Below are 27357 nucleotides of genomic sequence, written 5' to 3' on the forward strand. Positions count from 1 at the left end.
ACACTGAAAGAAATACAAGTGGATTTCTCATAAAACATATTTCAGAAGGTGCCTGAGAAAATTGTTGAGAGCCTCACTGCCTTAGAAATCAGTAGGAAAGTAGGAAATCATAGAACAGTTGGACACTTTAGAATATATAAAGCCACCATTTGGGATTAAATAATCTGACTGCTTCAGCAGCCAGCTACAACCACAAATGGGTCCAGGACAATCTGCAGTTCTGGTTCTTTCTACCAAAGGTACCATCCAAAATTCAGAGTTTGTCTGGGGGAGAATATGAACAATTAAATTGGTTAAAAGAGGTACTTCATAGGAAACAAATTCTGTATTCAACTCTTAGCTGAGAAAATACTGAAAATAGCCACATTGGTAACTTTATTGGCAAACACTGCTCCTGGGTGGAGGCTGGATGAACTAAAAGCCCAAACCAGTTTAAACAGTACAGCAGACATGAAGAAGAATCCTGGGCTGGGGTGAGCCCATCAAATTAATACCAAAGCCATCTGCAGGAGTGTCTTGCACAGTTATTTCTGCTCACCAATAAGATCTGTGACCACACAGGCAGTGCTGATCCAGATACCACCTGTCTTGCAGGACTGAATGGAAGGTTTGATCTTGACCCAAGTCAGGAAAATGCTGACACCTGATCAGTACAGGGAGTGTGCAATCCAGAACCACCTTGCCATGAGGGACATGTGGAGACAACCATGCTTTTCCTAGGCTTTAGCTGCCTTCCCATTGATTAGCAGATTATTCTGCTAAAAAAGGGATGTATCTCCTTCCAAGGGAAAAAAACCCCAAACCAAAGTGGAACATAATTTTGTAGTTAGTAACATTAAAGATTATCCAGTGGGGCCCATCCTAAATGGGATAGTGACTGACTGGCTGATGAAGTTTTGCAGCTTTTATTTATGGCTGATGAAAACTGACTGAATATGAATTCAGAAATACTGTAGCTGTTTATGGGAAGATGTATCATAATTAATTATAGAATTATAACTTATTATAAATTAATGTTTAGTGCAAAAAGCATTATTTCTATGGTAGTTTTTCTGGAATGGATAGAGGATATAACAGCCTTTTTCTTATTTATGCAGTACAACATTATATTTTTCATCAATTACCTTACCTTACCTTACCAAAGAATAGGAAACAATGCCATGGGTACAAATCTGCTGATTCTAAATCTAAGGCAATTAAATGCAGTTCTAGGTCCTTTTGAAAGCATAATTAAAGACAATAAGTGCTAGAATTATGACAATTTGTTCAATTGATCAGTTTAAGAGAAAAATAAAATTTAGACACTGATGTTGAACAAAGGACCTACTAATTCTTACATGTGAATCTGTTCCAGAGCAAGAAGCACAGAAATCCCCATGAAGTGTCCTGCACTTCTCACTCCACTTTCTCTCATGTAAGATCAAAAAATCTGCCAACAGACCTTACAGCAAGGCTCCCTAGGTCACAGGAGTCTGGCTACAGGACTATTTTAAAAATTCAGTTCATTGTATTACCAGTTAGAACAGAGAAATGCAAGAGAGGAGAGGGGGTGTGTGTGTGTCTGTGTGTGTGTGTGCAGAGGGAAGAACACACCAACTTCCATACGAACCATTTATTGAATAAATACATGCATCATAATGTAGAATTACATGAGCAAAAAAGGCAATCTGTATAAAATTGATTACCCTTTGTTCTCATTTTAACTCTCACCATTTGCTGCAGCTCTGATAAGGATTCAAGACAGAAAATTAAAACTCTTTTAGTCCACCTCCAAGTGATATGCATGCTGATTTGAGTTTGAGTTATACCACTGCTATAGTTAAGAAAGCTGGTTTTCTTGTCAGTGAAGCAGAGTAATTCTAAAAACAGTTTCAATAGTACAGAACATGTGTTGGTACATACAGGTAACAAAGCTTATTTTTTAACCATTTCTTAAACATCTTCATATGTTCATATTTTAAGGCACAGGATAAACAAGAACTACATGAAAAGCTATCAGTTGACATTGAATAAATGACTTGATAATGAGGTGCAATTTTAGCCCAGAGGCAAAATTGTCCTTCCTACTTCCATATAAATGGAAGAACTGGAATTTGGTAATACAAAAGTTGCATCCGCTATCCAAAGAATCAATCTCATCTAGGCACTCACAGTCTGATCCAAATTCACTCAGGAGAATGTTTCTGAAGATCTGGCATCCAGAACTGATTATAGACTATGGGAATTCTAGTTGCTGAATTGCAATGACAGTTCAATCTCTTAATTTCAGACACCTAAATGGAAAATGGGATCTCTAAGAACCAATCTCTAATTTTAGGTAGTGAGCTATTTTGAAAACCTGCCCTATATTCTTTATTCAATTATGCACTTTGTGCTATCCTTTCACATTTGCCTGAACACAGCATTATTTTCCACCTTCAAACTTTAAAAGACAGAAATGTTTTTGTTCAAGTGCAGTTTTCTGTCCCCAGACTTCACTTAAGACTTGGAACACTGAATCAGCTTAACACCCTATTTTTTGGCTGCAGATCAAACTCTGTGCAGTCACTGGCCAAGATATAGAGCAAAAATCCTTCCACCTCAGACTGAACAAAGGTAAAAGACAATTATGTTGAACTGCCACTCTTAGACCTCATTTATTCAGATTAGCATTTGGTTTCTGCATTTTCATTGCATTAAGAACAATTCTCTGTCTTTCCATTCTTAATATCTTAATGGAGAACTAGCAAAGGAAATATGTATTTCATAATATATTTTATATTAATAGATGAGTGAATATATAGCTACTCATACATTCCAATATACAGTGAAGCCTTCAAATGGAAATGTTTTCTTACAAAGAATCTCTACTGCCCAGCCCAGTAACAGCAGTTACAGTACAATTTACAATGTATGATTGTTTGATAAAATTGTTGTGTATAAAACGTGGCAATGGGAAGGCCATCACCGTATAGAGGTGTATGGTGCAGGTCACACATAACCATAACAAATGTTCTTGCTAAATTGAATTTAGACAAACTTAAATTTTTAGACTTGAAAAAGACAAAAAGCTACATCTATGGTAGGCACTTTGGTACATCTAGTAATGTAGACAAATTCTACATCTAGAGTTAAGGTTCTCTCAGTTTTCTTACAATAAAGCTAATTTCAGGAGTTTATAATTCCACGTTAAAATTCTTTCTTGGCTGAGACATCATTCTAGAATCTTAGCTAAATAATATACTTTGTCTAATTGCATACTTCTCCAAGGATGAGGACACTGGCTTTGCAAAAGCCAAGCTGTTCTCTTAGATTCTTAATGCACATTTTTCTAACAGTCTGAAAAAACTTACCAGAAAAAGAAAAATCAGTTCTGAATACAAAAAACAAAGTCCCATAATTCATAAAATTAGAGTTATGAGCTCAGCTGTTGGGGCTGATAGTCTCCCTTCAGATCCTGCCTGCCTGGATCAGTGTGTGCTGACTGCTGCCTCCTGCCCAGCCCACAGCAATGCTTCAGGAGAAGGACAGCATTGCTCAGAAACCTGCCTGGACCATTGATGTGCAGTTTGCTCATGCACCAAACACACTAAGCAGCAATGAAGCAACTGTCAAAGACAGTCACTTTCATCTCAGTTCCCACTTTCTTACCTACTGGTGTTCATTTGAGGATTACAGAAGGTATCACATAACATACTATTTTAGCAGAGTACTGTATAATAAAAATAACATATGTCTTGTACATATGCCTACTATATGAACTTAACTTTCAAGCTGATTTGTCTACTTATAAATCAGTGAAACATGGTGGTAGGGACAGTTTAAAGTGGTTAGACATCTTTATAATACAGAAAAATTCATGTCCTCATACCTTCAAAAGATCCCATGTCTAGTACTCCAGAGTACAGGAATAAATAACGAAATCCAACTGAACCTGTATAATAAAACTGTACTGTTTGTTATGTTTACTCCATTAAATGAAAACTCAGATTTAGAAACTGTTATTTGTGGACCTCATCCTCTATTTATACAATATTTATATAATTCTCATTTTTATTTATAATATTCTATAGCATGATTTCCCAATAATACATTTATATATAAATATTAAAATGTTAATGTTTTATACATTTTAAGCTAGCCCCACTGGGCCAGAAACACAATAAAGTAAAAATGTTTTTCTGCAGTTTTGTTTTGCAGAGTATCACAAAATGATTAAGACCATTGTGCTGCAAAGACAAGAGATTCATCTGAAGAAATTAACATGCATTTAGAAGAAAATATCTTTATCCTTTATCTAATTTTCTTCTGAATTCAAACCAGCATGAAAGAATTATAAAAAAATAGTATATATTTACATGGTACAGTATACCTTGGTGAGATATAAAACAAGTCAGGAAAACAGCAGAACATGTTCTTTTCACTTTCTAATAGGTACAGCCATCATAAAGATCAATTTAAACACAAAAGGTTACTTTACTGTACTATTGCACATTACAGTAACACATAGAACTGTTTAGCAAAATAAAATATAAAGTTTAACAATGAGGATGGCTATGTCTACATAAAATGACAAAGTGTTACAAAATTATTGGGGATGTGTCTAAGAACTAAATCAGTAAAGCTATAAAAATAACATTGGTACATCTCTGAAACAACGCGTTAAAAATATATAAAGGTTGGCAAAATTATGCGTGAGGAATTCCTGGTGTCCATGGGCCTAACTTGCACCCTGTGGCCTTGTACCATCTTCTGTCAAATCATACCTGAAAAAGAAAAAACCAAAGGATTGTTTTTTTTACATTTAGCATGTATTATTAAAACTATTATTAACATAGTAGTTAAATACCATTAACTACTATTAACATTAACTACTATATAACATTAACAGTAGTATTAACATTAGTATGTAGTATTATTATCAATAAAGAAAATGGTATACTTACCACTGGGTCCAGCCTTTAGCAAGTTCTTCAGATGCCAGAGGTATCAATACCTGTGGAAAGTTAAATTACCAATCAATGCACTGTGTGTGCCTTTCATTCTATTTCTATTAAAGATCAAATCTGACAATCCTGTCAACTACAGTGTAAGCAATGCCATTAGTAAATGATGTATTTTATATCCTTGTCATCACAGCTCTCTGCTATCTGCCTAAAATTTCAAGTTGCTGTTTTTGACCTTAAAATCCTCACCCTTCAGTGGTACAGTCCCAGAGCACAGCACAGCATGGCAGTGGCAATCAGCAGATGTGTTCCTACTAAGAGCCTTCCAGATGAACAGGAAGACTGAGGACACTGCTCACCATGAACTGACCATGATTCTGTATCTCTCATCCTCTTCACAGATCTCAATCATGGCAATTTGAGAGGGTGTAGGCATTTTCTATTCCTTTTTCATGTCCCAGATCACGTGGGTAGCAATCGGGTGATTTAACGTGTGCCTATAGAACACTGAAGTTACAAACACAGCAGCTGGTGTTGGCTTTGGGAATGTCTCCAGCAGCAGCTCTTTCTCATGGATTTTACAAACTGGAAATTTAATTACTTGTGTATTTCCCTAAGTACTCGTTTGTCTTTCCAGTTTTGTCTGAACATTTTCTGAAATATTGCCTGGTTTCTACTGGTTCTTTCCTTTCTCTGACAGCATGATTAGTAAGTCTGACAAGCACATTTCTTCTGTTACTGGGAACTTATCACTCTCTAGAAGAGACTACTGCCTCATCTTTCTAAGTCGGGCTCTGCAGATTGTTCCTTCCCTTACTGAAGCCTGACATCTCAGGCACCTGTAATTTTTGAAAGCTTCATGCCTGAATCAGGCTTCAATCAACACTAACTCATATGTCAAGAGGATTTTTGTTTTATGTAATAAGCTGGATTAACACAATTTGCTTATTGTCAACTTACTTTGCCAAGCAGCCCTTTATCTTTGGACAAGAATCCACCACTGTTCTTCACTGCTACATCTAGTGTTCTTCTCTGTACTTCAGGCAAGGAAACACTGAAATCAAACCTGACAGGCAGAGATGCTTTAGAAGGAATTCTGTACCAGAGGTCCAAGTTCAGTTCCTACAGCTAAACAGCCACTCAAATCAAAACCAAACCATCTCCCTCCCCAAATTAAAAAATGAGGTCTGAGACAAATGAAGAAAAAAATCCCAATGTCTTCCCTAAATTTTTTCTTGAAAACTGTGATCAATATTAACATCAAATGTTTGAGACTTCTGTTACCTTTGGCCTCCAGAGGCCACTGGTAAAACAAAACAAACACATGAACAAGACAAAAGGAGCCAAAGGTCAAGCACTGACTAGAGAAAAGAGAATGTGGAATCCTGCTGTAGTGACAGCTCAGTATTTGCATTTTCCAAAAGGAAAAGATTGGTCAGTCTTACTGATCCTTGGTGCTTGATAACCAGAGCTCCTTTTCTTTCCTGGCTGGCTAAAGAAAAGTATCAATGATAGCTCTTTGCTAGAGCTGAAACTTAGACAAAGTCAGGACAAGGTTATACCACAACCTATATCTATTTGTCACTACAGTTCTTAAACAGCTTTATTGCTTTGCAATGCATTTTCCTTGGAAAGGCACGGTGAAATAAATCTATTGCCTGGAATGAACAGGAGAGAGCTGCACTACCAAGAAAATCTGCTGGAGCCTCTAACTAATGATTTACAGATTTGACAGAAGGGACTGAAGTGGTGTTTTCCCTGAATTCATTTGCTGTCAGTAGAGAAAGGTCTTTATTGAAAAGCAAAGGGTGGGAGAGTAAGGGGCAGAGATGTGAGGGAAACTACTTTCAAAAAGATGAGTGCAAGGATAAGGATTTTTATGCAATATAGTATTGCACAAGCTGTTACAACTTCCAACATATGGGCCAGGATATAATCTACAAGGAAATTTCCTGACTCCCTGGATGCTGAGAAGTGCCACAGAGTGACTGAGCAATGTGAGCATGCACAGGCACTGGCTGGCAGCATCAGCCAGGCACTCAGCCAGCCAGGCTTTCTGGCAGGAAGGGAGATCAGCAGCACTGGCCAGCCAAAGGCACTCGTGTTCTCACCACCTGCCAGGAGAGTGAATCCTGCAGCTGAGCTACAGCACAGGGGCATGGAACTGGTGTAGGAAGGCAGGAAAGACAGAAGTGGCTGCTAACAGCAAGAAGGGCTGTAGAGATAACAGGGAACAGAAGGATAGAAGAGCTGTGACGGCAGAAGAGAAAGGTATGATCGAGTCTAACGGCGACAACAGCTCACCCTTCAGTAAGCACAGAAACCTTCATCTGACAGCTTTGTAATTACATGATAAAAAACTACTACACATAGTTTAGAACCTACATTTGATCAAACACTGGGTTTAAGGTCTTCTTTGATACATGTGTTTTTCTTCTTCCTGATCGTCTCTTATCAGGCAATAAATACATTCGCACATAGGGGTCGGATCCTTCTTCAGAAAACGCTATCAGGTTTCTGGGGAAGTGAAAACCAAGGAAAAGCACTTAGAAAACCAACAAGACATTGCTGAATGTAAATGTCTGCACTACCATCACCTAATTTAGTACATGCAGCAGTTCCCCTGCACAAAATATGATGTGGAGTTACTTGTATGAGAGCAGATGACTGTAAGCAGGGAGCAGAGGTGGGAATGCAGTGTTTCCTAAATTCTAATTTGAAGTTTGGATATGGCTTTTTAGAAATCATGTGTTTTGGTCATTCTGTAAAATAATCAGTCTCTTAGAAACAGCTTTCAGATACTGCTGATAAAAATCTAAATGTCATTTTCATTTAAAATCTGACAGAGACATAATAAACAAATATAAATCAGAGCAAAATCTTACACAAATTTTTTCCTGATTCTAAGTACAGCTCTGTATATTTTTGTATTTATGCATATTTTGCTTTAAAAATAACGAAGATTAACCAATCCACTTAAGAGTAAGTCAAGATATGACAAACTTTATAAAGAAATAAGCCCAGATATGAAATAGTGTATTGTAAGCTCACCTGCAGGAATGCACCACCACTATCAGTTTGTTTCTTTGTGAACTGTGACGAATTGTTAGCTGAATCTGTCCTAACGGAGACTGCCCCAGAGTTGTTCCACTGCAGGAAAAAAGAGAACATTATGCTTAGTTTTTAAAATGCACATTAGAAGTAAGACTTGACTGGGCAGGTTTCCCAGAAATCATGTATTATCCATTTAACTTCTCCAGACCAATGGGAAAGAAGAGAATATGTGTAAGTGTGTGAGCATATCCTCATCAGATTCTTGTACTTCACCTCCTTGGCCAACAACTCTGCTCTCCAAAATAGGCCAAGTATTCTTGTCATTAGGAATATGGGACTTTCTTCATTACAAGTAAAGGACTTGCTTGCCCTAAAATAAACATCAAAGCAGCATCTAGGAAAGTGGAAAGAATAATAGTGCTAACTGCAATGAAAAACTCAGGCATGGGCCACTCTTACCTAAGGACAGAAGCCAATTAGAAGATCAGCCCATTATTTTCTGAATTCTCTTATCATAGAAATGTAGATATTCTTGGGATTAAAATAGTGATCATTTAAATCTACAATTGCTGTTGTAAAAGCTCAGTATAAATACAACCATTTTACTCTTCTATGGTTTATATCACCATGAAAAGAGGATCAGAAAAAAATTACACTTACAGGTCATGTTTAAATAAAAAGCAAGCACCATGTTTAAGAACTTGTGTTTTACAGAATGGCCAGCATATGCTGTTCCCTCATCTCCATGAAATGCTCATTTTAGTTTGTGTGAACTGACTGTATTTTCCATATCACACAGGACTGTATGTGCCATATTTGCCATTTCTCAGCCACCTGAAGGATATCTTATCTTCAAGGGAGAAGAGTGCCTGTTTTGTGAATATCTGCTACCAAGTGATTGATCCATTAAAATTCCCAAGTCATTCACTTAAAAAAATAGAATGAAGATTTAATTTCAGTATTTTCTCATTTGAAATAAAAAAAAAATACACAAAGCACCTAAATCATGTGGTCTGCAATAAAGGACCTCATTACCTGTAGCTTTACCACTCTTACCAAATGACAAAGTATGGCATTTGTGCATTGCATGAGGAGTGTATTTCAATCTTTATCACAATTAACAAACTCTAACTCAGTTTTGGACCAGGAGAGAGCCTGACAAAGTCAAGAAAAGTTAGCATGTGACTATGAAGACAAATGGGGGTCTGGAGCACATAAGCAGGTGGTGTATTTGTACAAATTGAAGAGAGAGCCAACAGCAGACTCAGCTGCAGCCCTTCCACTGCCTAAAGCAGACATTTTAGAGAAGACCATGTCAGAATCCTCATGGCTTTACACAGTAAAATAACAAGAGACTATAGTCAAGCTGCAGCAAGATAAATTTCAATAGAAATAGGGAAGAACATTTTAAAAGTGGAGTAGTTAAGCACTAGAGTTGCTGAACAAGTTATGGCATCTCAATCCTTGGAGATAACCAAAAGTTGTTTGGACAAGGCCCAAGAAACCTAATCTAACTTTGAAGAGGAATCTGCTTAGAGCAGAGGGATGATCAACCAGAGATTCTGTCCAACCTCTATGACTCAGTTGATTCTATGAACTCTGACAGAGAAAAAGATGAATTGGTTCAACTCCTTGCAAGTAAAAAAATAAAAGCTCTCTAATTAGATTCACAGAGAAGCTTGATGAATAGGGAATGAATAGTTTGCAGTCTCCTATTCAGAGCAGGATGGCTGTACTTGGTAAGTAAAGGCAAGTAAAAAAAAAAATTCAAGAATTTAAGAAAGCATGTCTGCACCAATCTTCAGTGACTGCATAGTAACTGACTACCCGTTTAACATTCTTTATAGCCTAATATCCCTCTGAGTTATTTTAAAAGACCAACCATTTCCAGCTTAATTGGCTTAATTAATGCTAATAGGATTCAGTGGTGAAACAGGCAACTACTGCCATGAAACTACAAAGTGCAGCTATGAGAAGAAGTAGGACTTAGATTATCTAGCAGACGATCACAAGGGTAAGGAACTTCTAATTGCAGCTTCTGTCTGAGATACCAGGAAGAAGCAGAAAACCCCAATGACTGAACAGTACAGAACATTTCTGAAATGTGAACTAAGCCCTCCTGCTCTGGTGGCACTCCGTGCACGAGCTGGGACGTGCTGCAGAAGCCCCCAGCCCCCCGTACTTCTCGAGCTGGCGCAGCCTCTGGCGCAGCTCCTGCGTGGCGATGGGCAGCGAGATGTCGGAGGCGATGCTGGGCGTGGGCTCCTTCACCGACAGGTGGCTGGGGGAGCACGAGAAGGTGGAGGCCTGGAGGCTGGAGGAGCTGCGGCTGAGATCTGTTGGCCACTGCGGGCTGGCGTTGGGAGGCTGACTCTTATCAGCTGGGTCAGTCTTTTTATCACTGTCAGTCACTGGGGACGCTGGAGCGGGCTTGTTTGGATCAGATGTTGGCGAGACGGGAACCTGAGGCTTAAAAGATGATTTTCTTGCATCTTTGGAAACAGAGGGCCTTTTTACTTGGGCTGAGTGTTGATGATCTGGAGATCTTGCCTGCTTTTCAAGAGACAGGACCTGGATACAGGAAAACACATTTAATGTTATTATTTTGCAGTATAAGAAACAGGAACAAATTACAAGAATACTGGTTGGTGACAAGTTGTAAAGTTAAGACACTAAAGCAGGACCAAAACCATTCAGAATTGCTAACTCTACACTATGAAATACTTTACGACAAAGCACATCTCTACCTTCTTCATGGCAACTTCATTTCACAACTGTGAAATTCTCTGTTTATTAAGAATTATTCTCCTCATTATTCCCTTCCCATATTCTACCCACTTCTGGTGCAAATGCTATTTACTTTGCGGTTCTAGCCATCTGGAAAGGTATTCTGTAATTTTTTCTTCTACTCTTTTGAAATTTAATTTTACATCACAATATTTTCTCATTAATTGTTCTTACTTTCTCTTTTATAAGTGCTTTAATTCATTAATGATGCATAAGCAACAAAGTGCTTTAGAAAGAAAAATAACAGAAGTGTGACTGTTTGCAAAGAGATACAGTACCTTCCTAAACCAAGTAATTTAGATGGAGAAAAAAGACAAACCAACTGTCAGGTTGCAAGTTTTGTTTTCAAAACTCCAACATGTCTGAAGGCTGGTTTGAATTTTTCCAGTACTATGCAGGTACTTCCTTTCCTTATACACTTTACTTTTTAAAACCATCAAAACCTCAGTTCCATTTCCAGATAGAGGCTTTTTCACTGATCTGTAACCCACTGGGTTCAAAAGAGAATTGAAGGAATTCAGATTCCAAACATGATTTTCAAGCCTAAAACCACAGGGGACCTTGTTTTTAATTAATGCAGGTGACTATTGTTTCATTTTGAGCATTTTACAGTTTTCAAATGGAATATATTTAAATTATAGGCTATCTCTGTTTACTGATAGCTCTGCACAACCAAGGACCCTTGGCAGGTGACATCAGAGGAAATGTACTGGCTTCTTCAAAAGCTGGCAGACCAGGAGTCATCACAGCCCTAAATATGCTTTCAGATATTTACAATGGGAAAGGTTTTAGAGTACCCTGAGTGCAATCTTCATGTTTATAGTGCTGTTGGGACCAGAGTTGCTCAGCTGGAATCGCTGATGCATAGTTAAATCTTCACTCTCTAGCAACTGGCTTAGAGGCAGCTTGAAGTTCCCCAAAGAACACTGGTGCTGTTCATCCCTCACCTGAAAGAACACAGAAATTAAGTCACTTTGTATCATCTGCTTTGTAAGAATTCAAAGAAAGAAATTACATTTTTATTTAAAAATAAAAAATAGAAACAATATTGAAAGTAGTTTGTTCTTAAACCAAGTTTCCCTGATTTTAAGATTACATTACATTGAAGGAGGAAAAAAAACCAAATATACTCAATGCCTCATTTCTTCAACCTTACCTTCTACAGCAAAAGTAAGACAGAAAAGTAACCACCACATCTACATCTACCAGACCTTAGAACAACAAAATAACTACAGGGTTTCCAAACTGTCTGTGTGAAAATTAATCCCCACAGCTATTAGAGGAAGAGTGACTAAGACAGTCCTCACTCATTTACATTTCAGTCTCTTAGAACTATGTAAAGGACATGTCAACAGTGTAAAGGGATACAGTATTTGGATAAAGTGAATACTTCCTTGGTGTGAGAGAGGAAAGATTCCTAGTTCCAAACTGGTATATCAAATTTACTTTTGGATTTTTTTTTAATTAGAAAAGACAGCCATTAATTATATTATTCATGTGAGACCTGGGTTATAGTCTTCCTTCCTTTTAGTAGTAAATGGAAATAAACACTTCATTGCCTGGCCTAAAAAAAAAATACTTTAAGTACAATTTTAATCATGTTCACATTGTATTTAGTCTCACTTCATAACAGCCTTCAATGTGTGACTTTTACTGCTGCAACATCCGAGAAAAGAAAGGTATCTAAAGAGAGTGAGACACATACCTCAACTTCAAGATCTTGTCTTTTGGGATTGTGTACAAAGAAAGTAAAATTTTCCTCCCATACTGGTTCATTGGTCTTGTATCTAATCTGAAGTTAAGAAAAAAGGAAGTACACAAATTATCAAACAGTTTGTCTAATAGAGGTGGTGTCAAGAGATGAGCACATTTTCCATTTTGACATTTTATTTGGTGTGTGCAGAGAAGGGCAGCAAGGCTTGGGAAGGGTCTAGAGGACAAGTCTGATGAGGAACAGCTGAGGGAGCTGGGGTGGTTTAGTCTGGAAGGGGCTCAGGGAGAACCTTATTGCTCTCCACAGCTCCCTGACAGGAATCTGCCTGAAGGGAGGCTGTAGCCAGGTGGGGTCAGCCTCTTCTCCCCGGCAACCACCGACAGGACAAGAGGACACAGTCTTCAACTGCACCAGGGCAAGTTTAGGCCAGACATTAGAAAAAAATTCTTCACAGAAATAGTGACGGGGCACTGGAATGTGCTGCCCAGGGAGGTGGTGGAGCCACCATCCCTGGAGGTGTTTAAGAAATACTGGATGTGGCCCTTTGTGCCATGCTTTGGTTGATAAGGTGGTTTTAGGTCATAGTTGTAATCCTTGGCTGCTGGTTGCCAATTTCAGTTCTGGTGGTAACTAAGTGTGTGTACATGCTCCATGGTTTGGTAGAGTAGGAACTCACCTTACTCTCCTGTGCCTTGTGTCCAACTGACAGCAAAACAAGTGGGTTGGGATTGCTGTTCATTTTCTTTCCTGACTGGTAAAGAAAAAGCAAAAACTTTGCCTTCAGATTAGAGCAAAACCTCTCCCCTCTGAAACTTAAATGTTTGCATCTTAAAAATACAAATCATATGCATTCTACTGCATGCTTCTCTATTATTCTCAGTGTTTTATTCAGCTGGCTGGAATGGCAGACGGGCGAGTGAGTAGCTGGTGAACACATCAACATGAAGGCACCCAACTACCTGAATATGCTGAAGCAAAATGCTGCTAATAAGCAGGAGTTTTAGACTCATTTCCATTTTCTTTAAATGAAACTGGTAAGATGCAAATTCTTATCTTTTAATGAGCATTACAATCCCCAAAGCTAATGAAGCATAGTTAAAACTGCAAAATGAATATTGCATGCAGATGGAAGATATGAAGAAAGCACAAACTCAGGAACTTTATATACAGTGCTGTAGAACTATTAAATTGGATGTGGTATCCAACACTGATGTTCCCTACTTTTCAGTTTGGGGAGAAAGAATATGCACTATAATGTATGTGAGGGATATTTCTACAGTTTACCAAATACTCTTTATTAGAGAATCAACCATCTGCCATATCTGAGCCTTGCTCACCAGCTGTATAGCATTACATCAAACTGTGAAAACAAACAGCAGTTTAGAAACAAATCATATATGCAAAGGAACATTCCAACTGTATGTTTCTTTCATGAATTTCAATTTAATCTAACAAAAATTCAATTCAGAAAGAAAATTTAGACATGAAAGTTAATCATCTCAAGCGGGTGTTAATGCAGTTTAAAAAGCCTAGGAAATGTAGGATACATGGTTACTTTGAGTTCTACCCTGTAGGAAAATCAGGTACGTCAACAGAAAGTTAGTTAAAATCTTCTTAATGCATGTAAGGTCACAATTACAACCAAGTGATTCCAATATTTTGTATTTTTAAATTAAGAAGGTGCATAATTTAGATATATTTTTTGATCTGAACTTACATTTTGGACATCATACTTCCACTAATAATTCTCACCTTTAATGTGACATACTGCTTAGAATCATACTTTCCTTTAGAAATAAAGCTAAAGCACTCCTTTCTTGGATGAATGCTGCCTTTCCTTTTTTATGATTTTTAATAAAAAATATTAAGCTCTCAAATAAAACTGAATATAAAGGTTTACAGAACAGAAAGAAAGACATATTACACTGCAACTGATGGTGTTTTAAAATAGTAGGTGACGTTATCTTCATTTTTCCTTTGTCCACAAAATGGTGCCTGAAACTTTCTTCATAAAATGATGAAACTACAGGAGTTGACAAAAGACCCTGTCACTTATGCTGATATGTAAATAGGAATAATTTTAATGCAAATTAGGCAGGTAGCAATGTGCAGGCACATATAATGCACCTCTGATGCCAGGTACTGACAGACTTGTTGTTGACAGCCTATTAAAGTCTGTCCCTTGTTCACGTTCCTCCAGCTGAACATCAGCCCTTGCCAAGTTTGCCTACCAAAAAGCTGGCCTAAATTTCTTTAGCAGTCACATAAAAGATGTAAAGCCTACTAAAAACATCTAGCAGGAACAAGATTATTCCAAAGCAGTCATTCAGAGCTGAGTGATAAGGAATCAGTCAGTATGTGGAAGATGTCTTAGCTTTCATGTCAGCTTCATTCTTTAGTTACTACTACAAATCAGTTCCCAGCACTTTTCCCCAGTCTTCCCAAGCAGCCTGCACTCCACCAATCTGATCTAGAGTTCAAATTACCACAGACCACAGAATTTTAACAACATCCTGACACTGGCCTCTTGAAATCAAATTCAAGTGAAACAGAATTACACTAAATTTGTATCTGGCAATAGAAGTCCCATCCAGTGTTGGAAGCAGAGTGTTGCAGGCATTCGTGCATTTCCAATTACTTTTGTGACCTTAAATGTACAACTGTATTAATGTTACCTTCAGGGCTTTCTGAACAGCAGCCTTCTTCAAGCCATCAGGGTTAAATTCTAATGGATTATTCTTTTAAGTCAGGAGAGAATGAACATAGGAAGGGTTAATAAGACATGCAATGAAGCAATTTCACTAGGTTAATTAATTATGACATGGCAACATAGGACAAAGCAGGGGGGAAAAAATCAACCTAAAAAAAAAAAAACCAACAAAAACCCACAACATCTTTCAAACAAAACAAAACAATGAAGGACCACCACCACAACAAAAAAGTCTGACAATTTTTTTCCTCTTCTCCTCTGGATATTTTTATTCTAATATACCCAATTTCTGTCTGCTTGTATTTCTCTGCTCGTTGTTTTTACCCTAATAGAGATAATTCACAAAATATTTTTATTTAATGCCTGATGCCCTATGAACTGCCTTCTTAATGATCCTTTTAGAATTTGTTTGAGCATATTTTCACAACCCAGAAGCTTCTCTGATGATAAGTCAAGTAATTATGAAAAGGAATCCTTTTATGGGAGAAATTACAACATCTAATTGATAGGGATTTATATCATTATAAAAGTCAAATTTTGTTAAGCCTCTTCAGAAAAGTGATGTAAACACTGCATGCTAACTAGAATGAAGGTCTGCTACTTTACTCAGTTGAATGAAGACATGCAAATACAGTAAAAATAGGAATTTAAACTGGCTAAGCAGAACAAAATCTCTGACTGCTTTCCATTAAATATGGAAATTTCAGAATTTTATTTTAAGATTAATATACTGTTCTTTAAGTGACACAATAATGTCTAGAAAAATTTGCATTCAATTCATAAGAAATAATTTCAGAAAATAAGATTTGGAAATAAAACAGACTTCAAGTTAGTGTACTTATGGCTGGCTTTTTCTTTAGAGACACATTTTTGTTTCAAGGAATAATTCTTTTTTAGAAGCTGTAGATTGTGGCAATAAAAAAATGCATAGTGGCCTTTTAAAACATTCTGGTTTATGAACAGGAACTGGTATGAATGCTTTGCCAAAAGAAATGCCTTTCTGAAATGAAAATCAAAGCGACTAAAATTTGAAGAGGTTTAACCTTTATGCAGAAATACTATTTTGCAGTTTCTTTTGGGATGTCATATACTCCAGTTGGCCTAAATATTCCAAAGATTCCTGGCATCCTGCTTGAAAATTTCTATTTCAAAATGAATATACAATATCCAGGACAAAATCACAGAATATTTTGAGTTGGAAGCAATCTACAAGTAAGGAACATCAGGTCCAACTCTTAAACTTGAGAGAACCAGAAATAAGGTTTGACTACTTTTGTGGGGTATTTTTCTGAACATTATATTCCTTGAAATAAAATCATGGAATTTTCCACAGTAATTTATCTGATACATTAGGAACTTAGTATTGTACTTAGAGAACTTCAAAGATGGAGACTGCACACTATCCCTAGCTGAAACTAGTTGAAACTAATTATTCCTCATTGAAACTTAGGCTTAACTGTTTTTCATTAGGAAATTTTTAAATGCTCAACAGGTACATTCTTTGCTAGATTTGAAGCAATGAATGAAACTGTTCCCTGTTTTCTGACAAAGACAGAAGTGTCACTTTGTTTGCAGCAATTGTGGATTCCCCATCCCTGGAAATGTTCAAGGCCAGGTTGGATGGGGCTTTTGAGGAGCCTGATCTAGTGCAAGGTGTCCCTGCCCATGGCAGAGGGGTTGGAAGGAGATGATCTTTAAGGTCCCTTCCAACCCAAACCCTTCTGTGCTTCCATGATTTATTTCATGGGCTGAAGTCCCTTTCCCTGCTAGCCATGGTTGCTGTCTCTCCCATCACCAGTGCTGTGCTCCAGACCTTCAATTGCTACAGCCAAGATCAGGGCCCTGGTAATGGCTGAGAACAAAAGGATTAGGCCCTGCTTCTCACAGGCTGCACTCCTCTTTGCTACAGAGAGCACAGTGTTTTCTTTCATAACAATATGACACAGCATGACTACCAATCTCTTTCTGTAGAAAGATCTCTTTTCAAGTCTCTTTCTTTCTATTTCTATCCCATATTTATAAGGATGCAATGACTGTCCTCTACAGAGAAGTACCTCATTTTTTCAGATGGCATCTACAGTTCACCAAAATTATTTTGAATCTTTAACTGCAACTCAACTTACTGGACTTTTTTCCCTTCCCATTTGCACCTGCATATTCAATACAAATCTTTCCCTTCCTATATTATTATTTCAAGGAATTTTAGAAGTCAAAACCAAACCTATGTGATCATGGATAAGGGCAGGCAACCACTGACTTGGATATTGAGCATATCTCAATTCCTCTGGAATCATAGCAAGGATGGGCCAAGAGGGACATCAGCTGGGGCAAATATCTTTAAGCCAGGCCTCAGGTTTCAAGGGAAGAAGCTGCAGGTCCATGAAGATGGTGGCTGAAAGGCTGGGAGGAAGGAGACTCAGAGGAGGAAAGGGGATACTCAATATAAAAAGGGAAGGTCTTGCTTTGAGTGACAAAATAGTCTTGGTATGCTTCTGAGTGTCTCTGCAGTAACAGGAAAAGAGGATGGGTTATCCAAGAAATACACTGATAGTGACACAGGGGAATTCTCTAACAGCCATCACTACATTTGCAGTAAATCCTCATAACAAACCCATAGGTTATACAAGTAACAAAGTGGTTTGTTATTCAGCCAGCCCCTGATTCAATATGCTTTGGAGAATGACTCATTACTTCTTTAGACTCACTAAGTGTTGCTTGGGGTATCTCTGAGTGCATCCTCACCAGATAACCAGAAGATAGCCACTACTGTAAGAGCTCATTTAAAATATGGATAATTTATAAATTACACAGACACCAAAACTGTGATAAACTATTGATTATCATAAGACTCTTGTTACTTCTGGAAATTAAACAATTCTTATACCTTAATGTCAGCTAAATCAGATTTACATGGGTGAATGTCCTGGTGTCACAAACCTAGATTTGCAGCAGTGAATAAACTATCTAGAAAGGAACAGAGATCACTCAGAATTTTTCTCTCCTTAGGAAGTGAGTTCCCTTTTCAACACTTCCCCAGTAACTCATGTTCCACCTTAGAGAATGTTTGTGTAACAGCCCATGTTTAAGGATGCCCTGGGAACAAGGGCAGTCCTAGGGCTGCTGGAGCTGCTTTTATCCCTGGGCTACTTCAGAGCTCTCCTGTCCCCTGGCCTTCAGCCACACCCTCCTCCTCTGCAGCAAGAGCAGCACCCAGGACCCTGCAGAGCCAGGCGGCTCCCAGTGCTGCAGAAGGGAATCCAGACCCAGCTTTCTTTGCTGTTCCACTCTGCCTCATAAATTGATTCAGGGATTTGGAAGGTTTTGTCTGATTTCTAAATAAATGCCCTGTACAGACAACCTGTCTTAACACAAAGATCCTAAGATCCACAAAACCCATCAGAGCTCCATCCCTATTTTTTTTTTTTAATAATAATTACCTTAAAGATATATCTGGTATTGGTGTAACTAAAAGAAACAGCAACTCCTTAACATTTTTAACACCAAGATGATGGAACTGTAGGTTATAAATTGTCTTTCTCATTCATTAATTTTTAACAAGATTATAGAATGGTTATAACTTTTTAGATACTTTATAATTAACCTCGACAGAGAAACTAACAGGATTTTTGCTGGGCTTTGGAAAGCTGTTTTAAAATCAAGGATTATGACATGGCCAGCCAGTTAAAACTTATCTGCACAATCTCCAAAGACAAACCCACCTCTCTCTGGAAAAAAAGATACTTATTCTGAACAGATTCTCAGTCTTTTTTAAGATACCAATGTTGTACTTCCAGATCAAAGTGTAAGATACTCAGAGGCTCATCAGTTTTTAATAGTTTTGTAACATTAAATTCAAGCAAAAAATATTACTTGTTAGTTCACCCTAGCCTGGATTCTCCCAACTACAGACTAATTTCCAAAAAAGAAAAGGAGCTTGGGAATTTGCAAAACAAGGAGCATCATGGAGTGAGATAGAATTTACAAGGGAATTTATAGTCTGGGAAGCACAAAGAACTGCACCCATTTTTAAAACAACTTGAACCAGTGTGGAGAGGTTGCAAGTTCTTACAAACATTGAGTGTGTCACCTTTTGAAGAAACTATTGGTTGCAATATTTATTATTTTAATTTCTTTGCAATAAAAGCCAACAATTAACAAGCAAATAGTGTGCTAGTAGAGTATTCATTTTATTTCTCAATGAATCAGCAATTTAAGAAATGTAAAGAGCTTTTACAACAAACTTATCTTGGGCTTTATCAAAAAAGGTTACTTACTTACCCAATGATATGCTGATCAATGAAATTTAAGTAGCCTTTAAAATGCAATAAAAATAGCACAAAAACAATGCACACTTGTTGAAACCATGCAGGAAAACAAATTGCATGCTCTCATTCCACTAGAGTGAGTGGCTTTAGTAGCACTAATCCACACTCTGGCAGAGAAAAGGTACAATACAAACAATACCAGAGAACTCACAAATAGTGCTCTATAGAGTGAGGTAGTGTTTTCACAAAAGACTAGTCCAGATGCTCTCCTCTCTTTTAAGTATCCACACCCAAAGTTTCCCTCGTAGATACTCTTAGGAAGATGGAAATGGAAGGAGAAAGCAGAGTGATGGGATTGTGGCAGAATGAATGCATAAGCAGCTTTACTACACAGAAAAGTTAAGGAAAATAGTCAAAGGATTCCAGAGAAAACAGCAAGAAACAAAAAGTAAATATTTCTCATTACAAATAGTTTCATCCATTAAATGACTTTCTGCAGCACAGCAAGGTGGAATGCTTTTTGAATTTTATTTTTTTATTGATTATTCAAATATATTAACCCACTTTCCAGGCTCACTCTTGGTAGTTCAGATTTATATGGCAGATCCAACTAATGTTTACTAACTTAGAGACCAGCCTTCTACACCATTTCTATTTCTTTTCTAGATCAATCATCCCAGTGTGCCAGAAACTCACAACTATGATGCAAAAGAAAGGCCTGAGTGGTGGTAACTCAACACTGTAACTTCAACAAAACGAGGCTGAAGGCATGACCTAAAATGTACCAGTGATACGCATTCACTTAAGGCAATTTCCAAGATAATAAATGTAATTATTCTTGTAGAAAACTTTTCACTGTAACATTAAAGTTGTGCACAAAAATCTCCAAACTATTAATAAGGGTCAGTGTCATTTTAACCATTCTCTTTAAAGTCTCTCTTCTCCATAAATACAAGCAATCCAAGACATTAATTTGCTACACAACCCCCACCACTGAACTTGAGCAAAACATGAGAAACCAACGAATTTCATGTTTAGTCTTGTCAATGTTGCTCCATATTAGAATCCTATGGCCATAAAAAGCTCTATTTACTACAATTAACTGCAGTTCATGTAGAAGCTCCATGATGTTCAGTTCTCCTGCATAAAAAAAATCTTCCCATGGTATTTTCCCCCAATGTGACATAGCTATGAAGCCTTTTGGTCTCTGGTTTTGGAAAATTTGATTTACCACAGTATCATATTATTCTTTTGTAGTAAAGTTATACATTGAATTTGCAATTGTTCTATGTTACTTTCTATTATATTTTTTGCAACACTGGAAAGAAAATTACTTGAAGTTAAATATTGAGTCATTTGTTGCAACTGCTTTTCTGGGCTGGTAGAGGAAGAAGAAAGTAAGAGGATTAAACAGGTCCCACACTATGACCATCATTCTTCACCCACCCAAGCAATTCTTGTACTGGGGACAGAATATCAGATGCAGCAATAGGAAATTCGGGATGCTGTTCCCAAATTTCCTAACCGGTCTGCTTTGTGCAAAGAACTCCCCCTTCCTGTGCCCTAGAGTTTAGAGATCTACTGATTAAATGCACTGAAATTAAAATACTGTCTGCAAAAATAGGCAGAAGTTGAGACTTGCAACCTCACCTTTCCAAAGGAAGGAGACAATGATAGAGAATGTTTGTTTAAAACAAAAAAAATAATTTATGACAAAGCCTCAGAGTATTTGCTGGGGAATGTAACATAGAGAATCAGAGCTCTGTGGAAAAGACTGGAACTGGTGTAGGAGAGAACTTTACACCACTTATTTTAAGTAAGAGGCTTTAGTGTATTTTACCAAACTTTAACTTTGTGGCTGTTTCAGTAAAATTCAGTATTTAAACAAGATACATAAACTGGTTCAAGTGAATCTAATACACAAAACAGATGGCAGACAGACTTTTTCTATCTGTTGGAGTTCTCTGAAACTGATGCTAAGCACACCATAATTCTATTCTGTTTCTGCTTACTCTGTACTATAGTAATTCGATTTATTTTCCTGCTAAGTTACAGATTTTCCCTGAATTCAATACAGAGTGGGGTTAAAAAGGAAACATGAGGATCTATTCCAAATGAGTCTTTTTAGCTTTTAAAATAGCCTAGAAATGAAAAATAGCCTAGAAACTTCCAAACTCTGCTCTATACACCCTGGAACAGACATGAAATCACTAGTGAGTCATGTAAATTGTTTGGGCTACTAAGGTTTCATTTGTTACCACTATGATTTAACTTAATTTTAACCTAAATTTCAGCAGAAAAATCTGCAAAATGCGTGCAAAAAAATCCAAAGCTTGAAAACTGTAATCTCTGATTAATATTTTAATCATCACTTCCAGAACCTCTCATCTAATAGCAATGCTGAAAACCAGCAAAACTCAGTTAAGTTTCATGTATCTCTTTATGGTAGGGTTAACTTTATTACTGCTATCAATTACAACCAGGAACAGTACTTTACTAACCTGAAATAAACTCCAAAACAAGTTGTTTCATAGTCCCATAGGATAAATCCATAGAGAGAGTGAATATGATTTATTTCTATGTTTTGCACAAGCAAATAAACCACCCTGCCAAAAACAATCTGATAGAAATCTCACACAAGTATTCTGGCACTTTAGCATCAACTGCACAGGACTGATTTCATGGTGAGGACTTAAGTACCTTCAAATCTCCAGCAATACCCTAAGCCAAAGCAAGCAAGTTCACCTCAACTTATGGAAGTGGGTTGTTTCCCATTTAGTTCCTTAAAATTCCTCATACTAATCCCATACCATGTATGGAAAACATCATGGAATAAAAACATGCAGCCTTTCAAGTCCAGGAAAGGAGCATTCTTTAGAGAAAAACCACACTGATTAAAGAGTACTGTTTTATTAAATATATAGCTAAAGACTATGCTACTAAAAAAGTAGACCTTACATTACACATCCTGAAAGGAGAGGAATTATAGAGAAGATGGCACAATGTGTGTTAGTAAAGCAGTGTCACACTACCAAGCAAGACATGCTGGGAGTCCCCAAGAGACTCTGTGACAGAAGGGTATCCATGAGAACATAACTTACAGGCAGATTTCTTGCTGAGTCCAAATACAGAATAAGCAATGCAGATGAAAGCCCATCATTAGCTTGGTCTTTATCAGCTCTAATGCTTGTTAGCACCTAAAACAAAAACACACTGTAAGCCTTTCTGGAAAGCAAGGGTTACTATTTCTGTCTCATTTCTGAAAAAAAAAAAAACAACAAAAAACCATCTCCCAAAAAGCAAACATTCATAAATTCAGAGCATGAAGCATAAAAAGTAAGTTTTCAAGACTCATACAGACATTTCAAAACCATTTGCATGGAAATTTGCACCCCATTTCCTACTTATTTTTTTTAGATTGGACAGATTGTAACATCATATCCATCTTTATCTCCCAGACTAAAGAAATGTCAGCAGATATTCTCAAACAGTAACATTAAGAGAAAAGAAGAGAACAACAAAAGCATTTGAAAATCTGAGTGTAAACCATTTACACTTATGACTGGTTTGAGATTTCTAAAGACAGCTTGGAATAAAGCTATAGGTTTCTCCAAATTCACAGCAGCTAGAGATCTGGTTACATACTTAACAAATAAACAAAAAAGTCACAACAAAATCACCCCAAAACAATTAAGATTAGAAGGAAAGTAATGTGTTCCCTTAATACCTTGTCTAGATTGTCAGCAGTTGGCATCAATGTGAGCCATTCCAGTTTTAAATGCAACTTGCCTTTGGACACTTCATCCAAAGTAAACCACTGAAAATTAAGCAAAGTAATGTGAAATAATCTGGCAAAGAAATACATTATTAGTTCTTCAGGACATTTAGGAATCGCTAAAGTCTGCTAAGAATCTCTCAGAGCTGAAGTCCACATAACCTGAAAAGATCTGATCCATTGAAATGTCATATTTTGCATAAAGCATTACAACACAGAATGATAAAACCACCCAGACAAACATTATACATTATATGATAAAAGCATCTTTAAAATACCAAGAAAATTCTTAAAGTTCTTTAAGGATATTCTGGGAAAACAAACCCTGCACAAGGTTCCTATAAAGTCTCTCATACATATAGGACAAAAATTAGTCTGCCCAGCAATTAACTGTTCTCTTGCAAAAAAAACCTTCTCACCAAATATCTAAGTTACTATTTTTTGCATTTGCATAGGAGTAACCTTAAAACCCCAAGACCTAAAAAGAATGTCATTATTTTTCAGATTTCACCGGTTTAGGTATCTATTAAACCACTGTACTGATCATCAGGGCATGTATTTCTACAGCATTAAGGTTATTCTTGCACATACAGAAACTGTGCCCATGAAAAAATAATCCAAGAACAACAACATGTACAACATATGGGCCTTGTTAAACCAAAAATGACTGAACTTGATTACCTCATCTAGAAGACGCTCCTTCTCAACTTCAATTAAATCAATCATCAAACTAGGAAAAGGGAGAAAAAGAAGTAGTATTTTAGCCAAGAAACAAAAGATCTAGCCCAGAACTCAAGCCCCACCCTGTGCCTGCTGAGTATCCACTGAGATCAAAAGGGCAGAATATTATACTTGTAGCACCTCAGAAAAGAAGAAGCAGGGAATGAAACAGCTGAACAAAGATGAGTGCAGGATTTCAGGAAAATGCCTGCACTAGAGCCCATTTTGTAACCATGAGGGCAACTGGCACAATATAACTCACATATGTATGACCCAACTCTCAAAACAGAGAGCACATCCAAACTACCCACTGGAAATAGCAACTATGACCAAATTCATGCTTTGGCAGTGTCTGGGAGAACTGTAGTTCACACAAGCTAAAAATGTAGCAGGGAATGAATCTGCTAAAAATTAAACAGAGCAGACATCTGCATGCCAGTGCATGAACATTTGTCTGGCTTTTTATTTTATTAGTACTGATGTACACATTAGGTCAGTTCCTCCCACCATCACTTCAGTGTAAGATTAGGGAAGTGCAAAGAAAAAGAAACCTTTGTACTTCCTACTTCTTAATTTTAATGAGAAGTAGGTACTGTTGCTCCTGTTAAGAGAGAAGGAGCTGGAAAAGCAAGGGAGCTCTACTCCATATGGAAAGCAACAATAGGAAGTTCCAAAACTCTGCAAGAAATAAAGGTGACAAATTACTGGGGAAAGAAGCTGGCTAAATCCCTGAAATGTTTATGAGTAAACACCTATGGCTTATGGAATCAAAGAGTGAGTCATGTTTGTAAAAGCATTACAAGTAAATGTAAATATTTTCTTTAATCAAATAGTTAAGATCAGCTCTTAAGAGGAAAAACAAACTCGAGACAGTCATTTAGAAGCTATGAAGATGAAGAAGATACAGAGTTATAAAACTATATTAACTTTGCCTGAAGAAGGAATTAAGACTTAGTGCTAGCTCACAGACATTAAAGAAGCTAGGGCACAATTCTGGGTACCCACAATACTCACCTGCTTTCTTCAGAAAAGATGTAAACATATACATGTGTATATACACACCCAAGCACATTTGCATAAACATGAATTTACATACATGAAGTAGTTAGGGAATTCCTTACTACCAAGATAATTGATTTATAAATACAATTAGATAGCAGAACAACTGCAATAAAATAAAAATAATAACTGAAAAAAATTACAATATTTAATCTCTTTCCAATACCTACAAACATATTCTCCATAACATTTACCTCCCCAGGAAGTCATCTTTATCTGGATCTTCATCAAAGAGCTCAATCTCTAGCTCCTGTCCTGGATGTTCATACACTAAGGCCTGGAAGTTCAGTGAGAGGGCATTATCAGTAAAACTGACCAGTTTGGGCAAATGGCATAACAACAGTAAAACACTGAGCTGCAGCACCTTTGTACAATAAAAAACATTAGCAAGCAAATGCTTTAAAAAACTGCAATGTAATGAGTAGAGCAATTTTAAAAGCTTTTCAGATAAAATTTGTCAATGTTGGCTCTAAAAGCCCAAACTTCTTTTTCAGAATTTCTGATGCTCAGTCTAGAAAAAAAAAAAAAAATATATATATATATTAAGGACACCCCCAAAATAACCTCTTAAACAAAAGAAAGAGGATATTTCTTCTTTTGTTTCTTCCATAAAGAAGAACATACAAGATATTTTTATTGGTTATACCTCATAAACTTCATTCCATTTTGGATTGAGATTTTCTTTGATGACCTTGCTTTGGAAAATTTGGTTGCCCACACGGATGATTCCATAAGGATCTGACTTTCCTTTGATAATCCCTTTTAGATAAGTATCTTTTCCCTCTAGGTCCTGAGCTTCAATGAAGTGTATCCTTAGAACACCCTGAAAAAAGAAAAGATGAGTTTGTACAGTAATCTGAAAGCTGCCATGTCATCACAATTTACACAAAGATGTTTTATTATTTCCATTGTCATTTCCTTAACTTATGAAACTTATTTTGGACATACTGTAAATAGAAGATATCAGTGATGATCCACACACTCAACAGACCTAGCACTCAACAGACTCCTGAAAAGAAAAACTGTCATCAGCCATCAGAAACATGCCAGTTACATCAAGAAATATCAGGTTTCTGGAAGTGAGTAGCAAAAAATAGCAACAACTGTTTAATGAAGCACACTAATAGTAATTTTCCATGATAACATAAAACACATGCTACTTTTTTATCTGTACAGTTAAACTAGATTGCAGTTTTACAATCCAGTGATTGTAAAAGCAATAAGTTTAAGATTTAAAAAAAGAATAAATAAATGAATAAATACATCTTTCTTGGTGTTCTTTTGAAACATTAACTTCACAGAAATTGTTTATAAATGAAATTAGTTATTAGTGATTGAATTAACAGCAACTTGTACCAGTGCAGTAACTGTATTTCAAAATTCCTCCAGATTGCCTTGAACAGTTACTACAGAAGGAACTAAATGCCCAATTATTGCTGTTAACAGAAACTTGCTTACCTTTGGTATAGGAAACCTCAGCTGAGCAATCTGCACTTCACTGACCAGGGGGACTGTAATTCTATTTGGAAGGACCAAGTAGTTGGAGATGATATCCAATATTATTGTATCTGATAAGCCACTGTTGGAGAAAAGAATCCTCAGTTACTTAAAAAAAATATTCCTTTTGCTGCTTAACAACCTAAATGGAGAAAATATTTGCCTTCCTGGAGAGAGCAGAAGACACATCTGGTTTGTAAACTTAAAATAAAGGATTCTTGCCCAAACTGCCACCAGGTGGAAGCAGCTGACACTGAACAGCAGAAACCACAGGGATGAATGTAAAAGTGCCCATTTCCCTGCCCCAGCCAGATTTCCCCCTCGCCCCTGCCTTTTGAAAGCAGCCTGGGTAAAAAGGAATTTCATTAGTGCTCTTGCCTCTGATGCATATAACCAAGCAGATGGTAACTGTTTAATTACTTTTGTACTTCAATAATGATTTATCTGTCCTTGCAAGTTTGGCTACCCCTTCCTGTATTGTTATGAAACCACTTGTCCTCTTGAGCTGGGAGGACCATCACTTAAACCACAGACACAGAGAACACAATGTGTAAAACGTAGTAAAACGTAGCCTAGGGCAGCAAAACTGGTTTTGTTCAGTGAAAAGGGAGTGGCAGTGCAACCACACTGGTAATGAATCATATAAAACCCAGCCCCACACCCCTCCACAAACACAGAGAAGAGAACCATTTCCTAAGCTACAAGGTCACCCAGCTCAGGTCTGAACTGACAACAAATCATTGTCAGAGTAACTGCACTGGTTGCACACATTGCCCACACAGGCAGAACGCAGAACACAAGCAGCCAGGACATCCCAGGAGGATGAACAAAGCTTCAGAGAAGTCATTACA

At 37.1% G+C, this 27357-nt stretch overlaps 1 protein-coding gene across 2 annotated transcripts in view; it reads right to left on the reverse strand.

Annotated features, from left to right (window-relative positions):
* Positions 1 to 1597: 1597 nt before the first annotated feature.
* The window catches only part of ESYT2 (extended synaptotagmin 2), an 80358-nt gene continuing 54598 nt past the window's right edge, over positions 1598 to 27357 (reverse strand). The window contains exons 8-23 of one of the 2 annotated variants that reach the window (XM_066551175.1): positions 26468 to 26588; positions 25656 to 25832; positions 25204 to 25286; positions 23912 to 23960; positions 23183 to 23272; positions 22557 to 22652; positions 15156 to 15218; positions 13157 to 13231; positions 12472 to 12558; positions 11564 to 11713; positions 10162 to 10550; positions 7977 to 8075; positions 7311 to 7442; positions 5886 to 5991; positions 4926 to 4975; positions 1598 to 4745 (exon numbers count right to left, since the gene is read on the reverse strand). In XM_066551175.1, the coding sequence (XP_066407272.1) occupies positions 4700 to 4745; positions 4926 to 4975; positions 5886 to 5991; positions 7311 to 7442; positions 7977 to 8075; positions 10162 to 10550; positions 11564 to 11713; positions 12472 to 12558; positions 13157 to 13231; positions 15156 to 15218; positions 22557 to 22652; positions 23183 to 23272; positions 23912 to 23960; positions 25204 to 25286; positions 25656 to 25832; positions 26468 to 26588 (1813 nt within the window). In that variant the 3' untranslated portion in view covers positions 1598 to 4699. The remainder of the gene's footprint in view (positions 4746 to 4925; positions 4976 to 5885; positions 5992 to 7310; positions 7443 to 7976; positions 8076 to 10161; positions 10551 to 11563; positions 11714 to 12471; positions 12559 to 13156; positions 13232 to 15155; positions 15219 to 22556; positions 22653 to 23182; positions 23273 to 23911; positions 23961 to 25203; positions 25287 to 25655; positions 25833 to 26467; positions 26589 to 27357) is intronic. The other variant, XM_066551184.1, reaches the window with a different exon arrangement.

The sequence above is a fragment of the Molothrus aeneus genome, chromosome 1 (assembly GCF_037042795.1).
Source record: "Molothrus aeneus isolate 106 chromosome 1, BPBGC_Maene_1.0, whole genome shotgun sequence".
In the NCBI taxonomy this organism is placed as follows: domain Eukaryota; kingdom Metazoa; phylum Chordata; class Aves; order Passeriformes; family Icteridae; genus Molothrus; species Molothrus aeneus.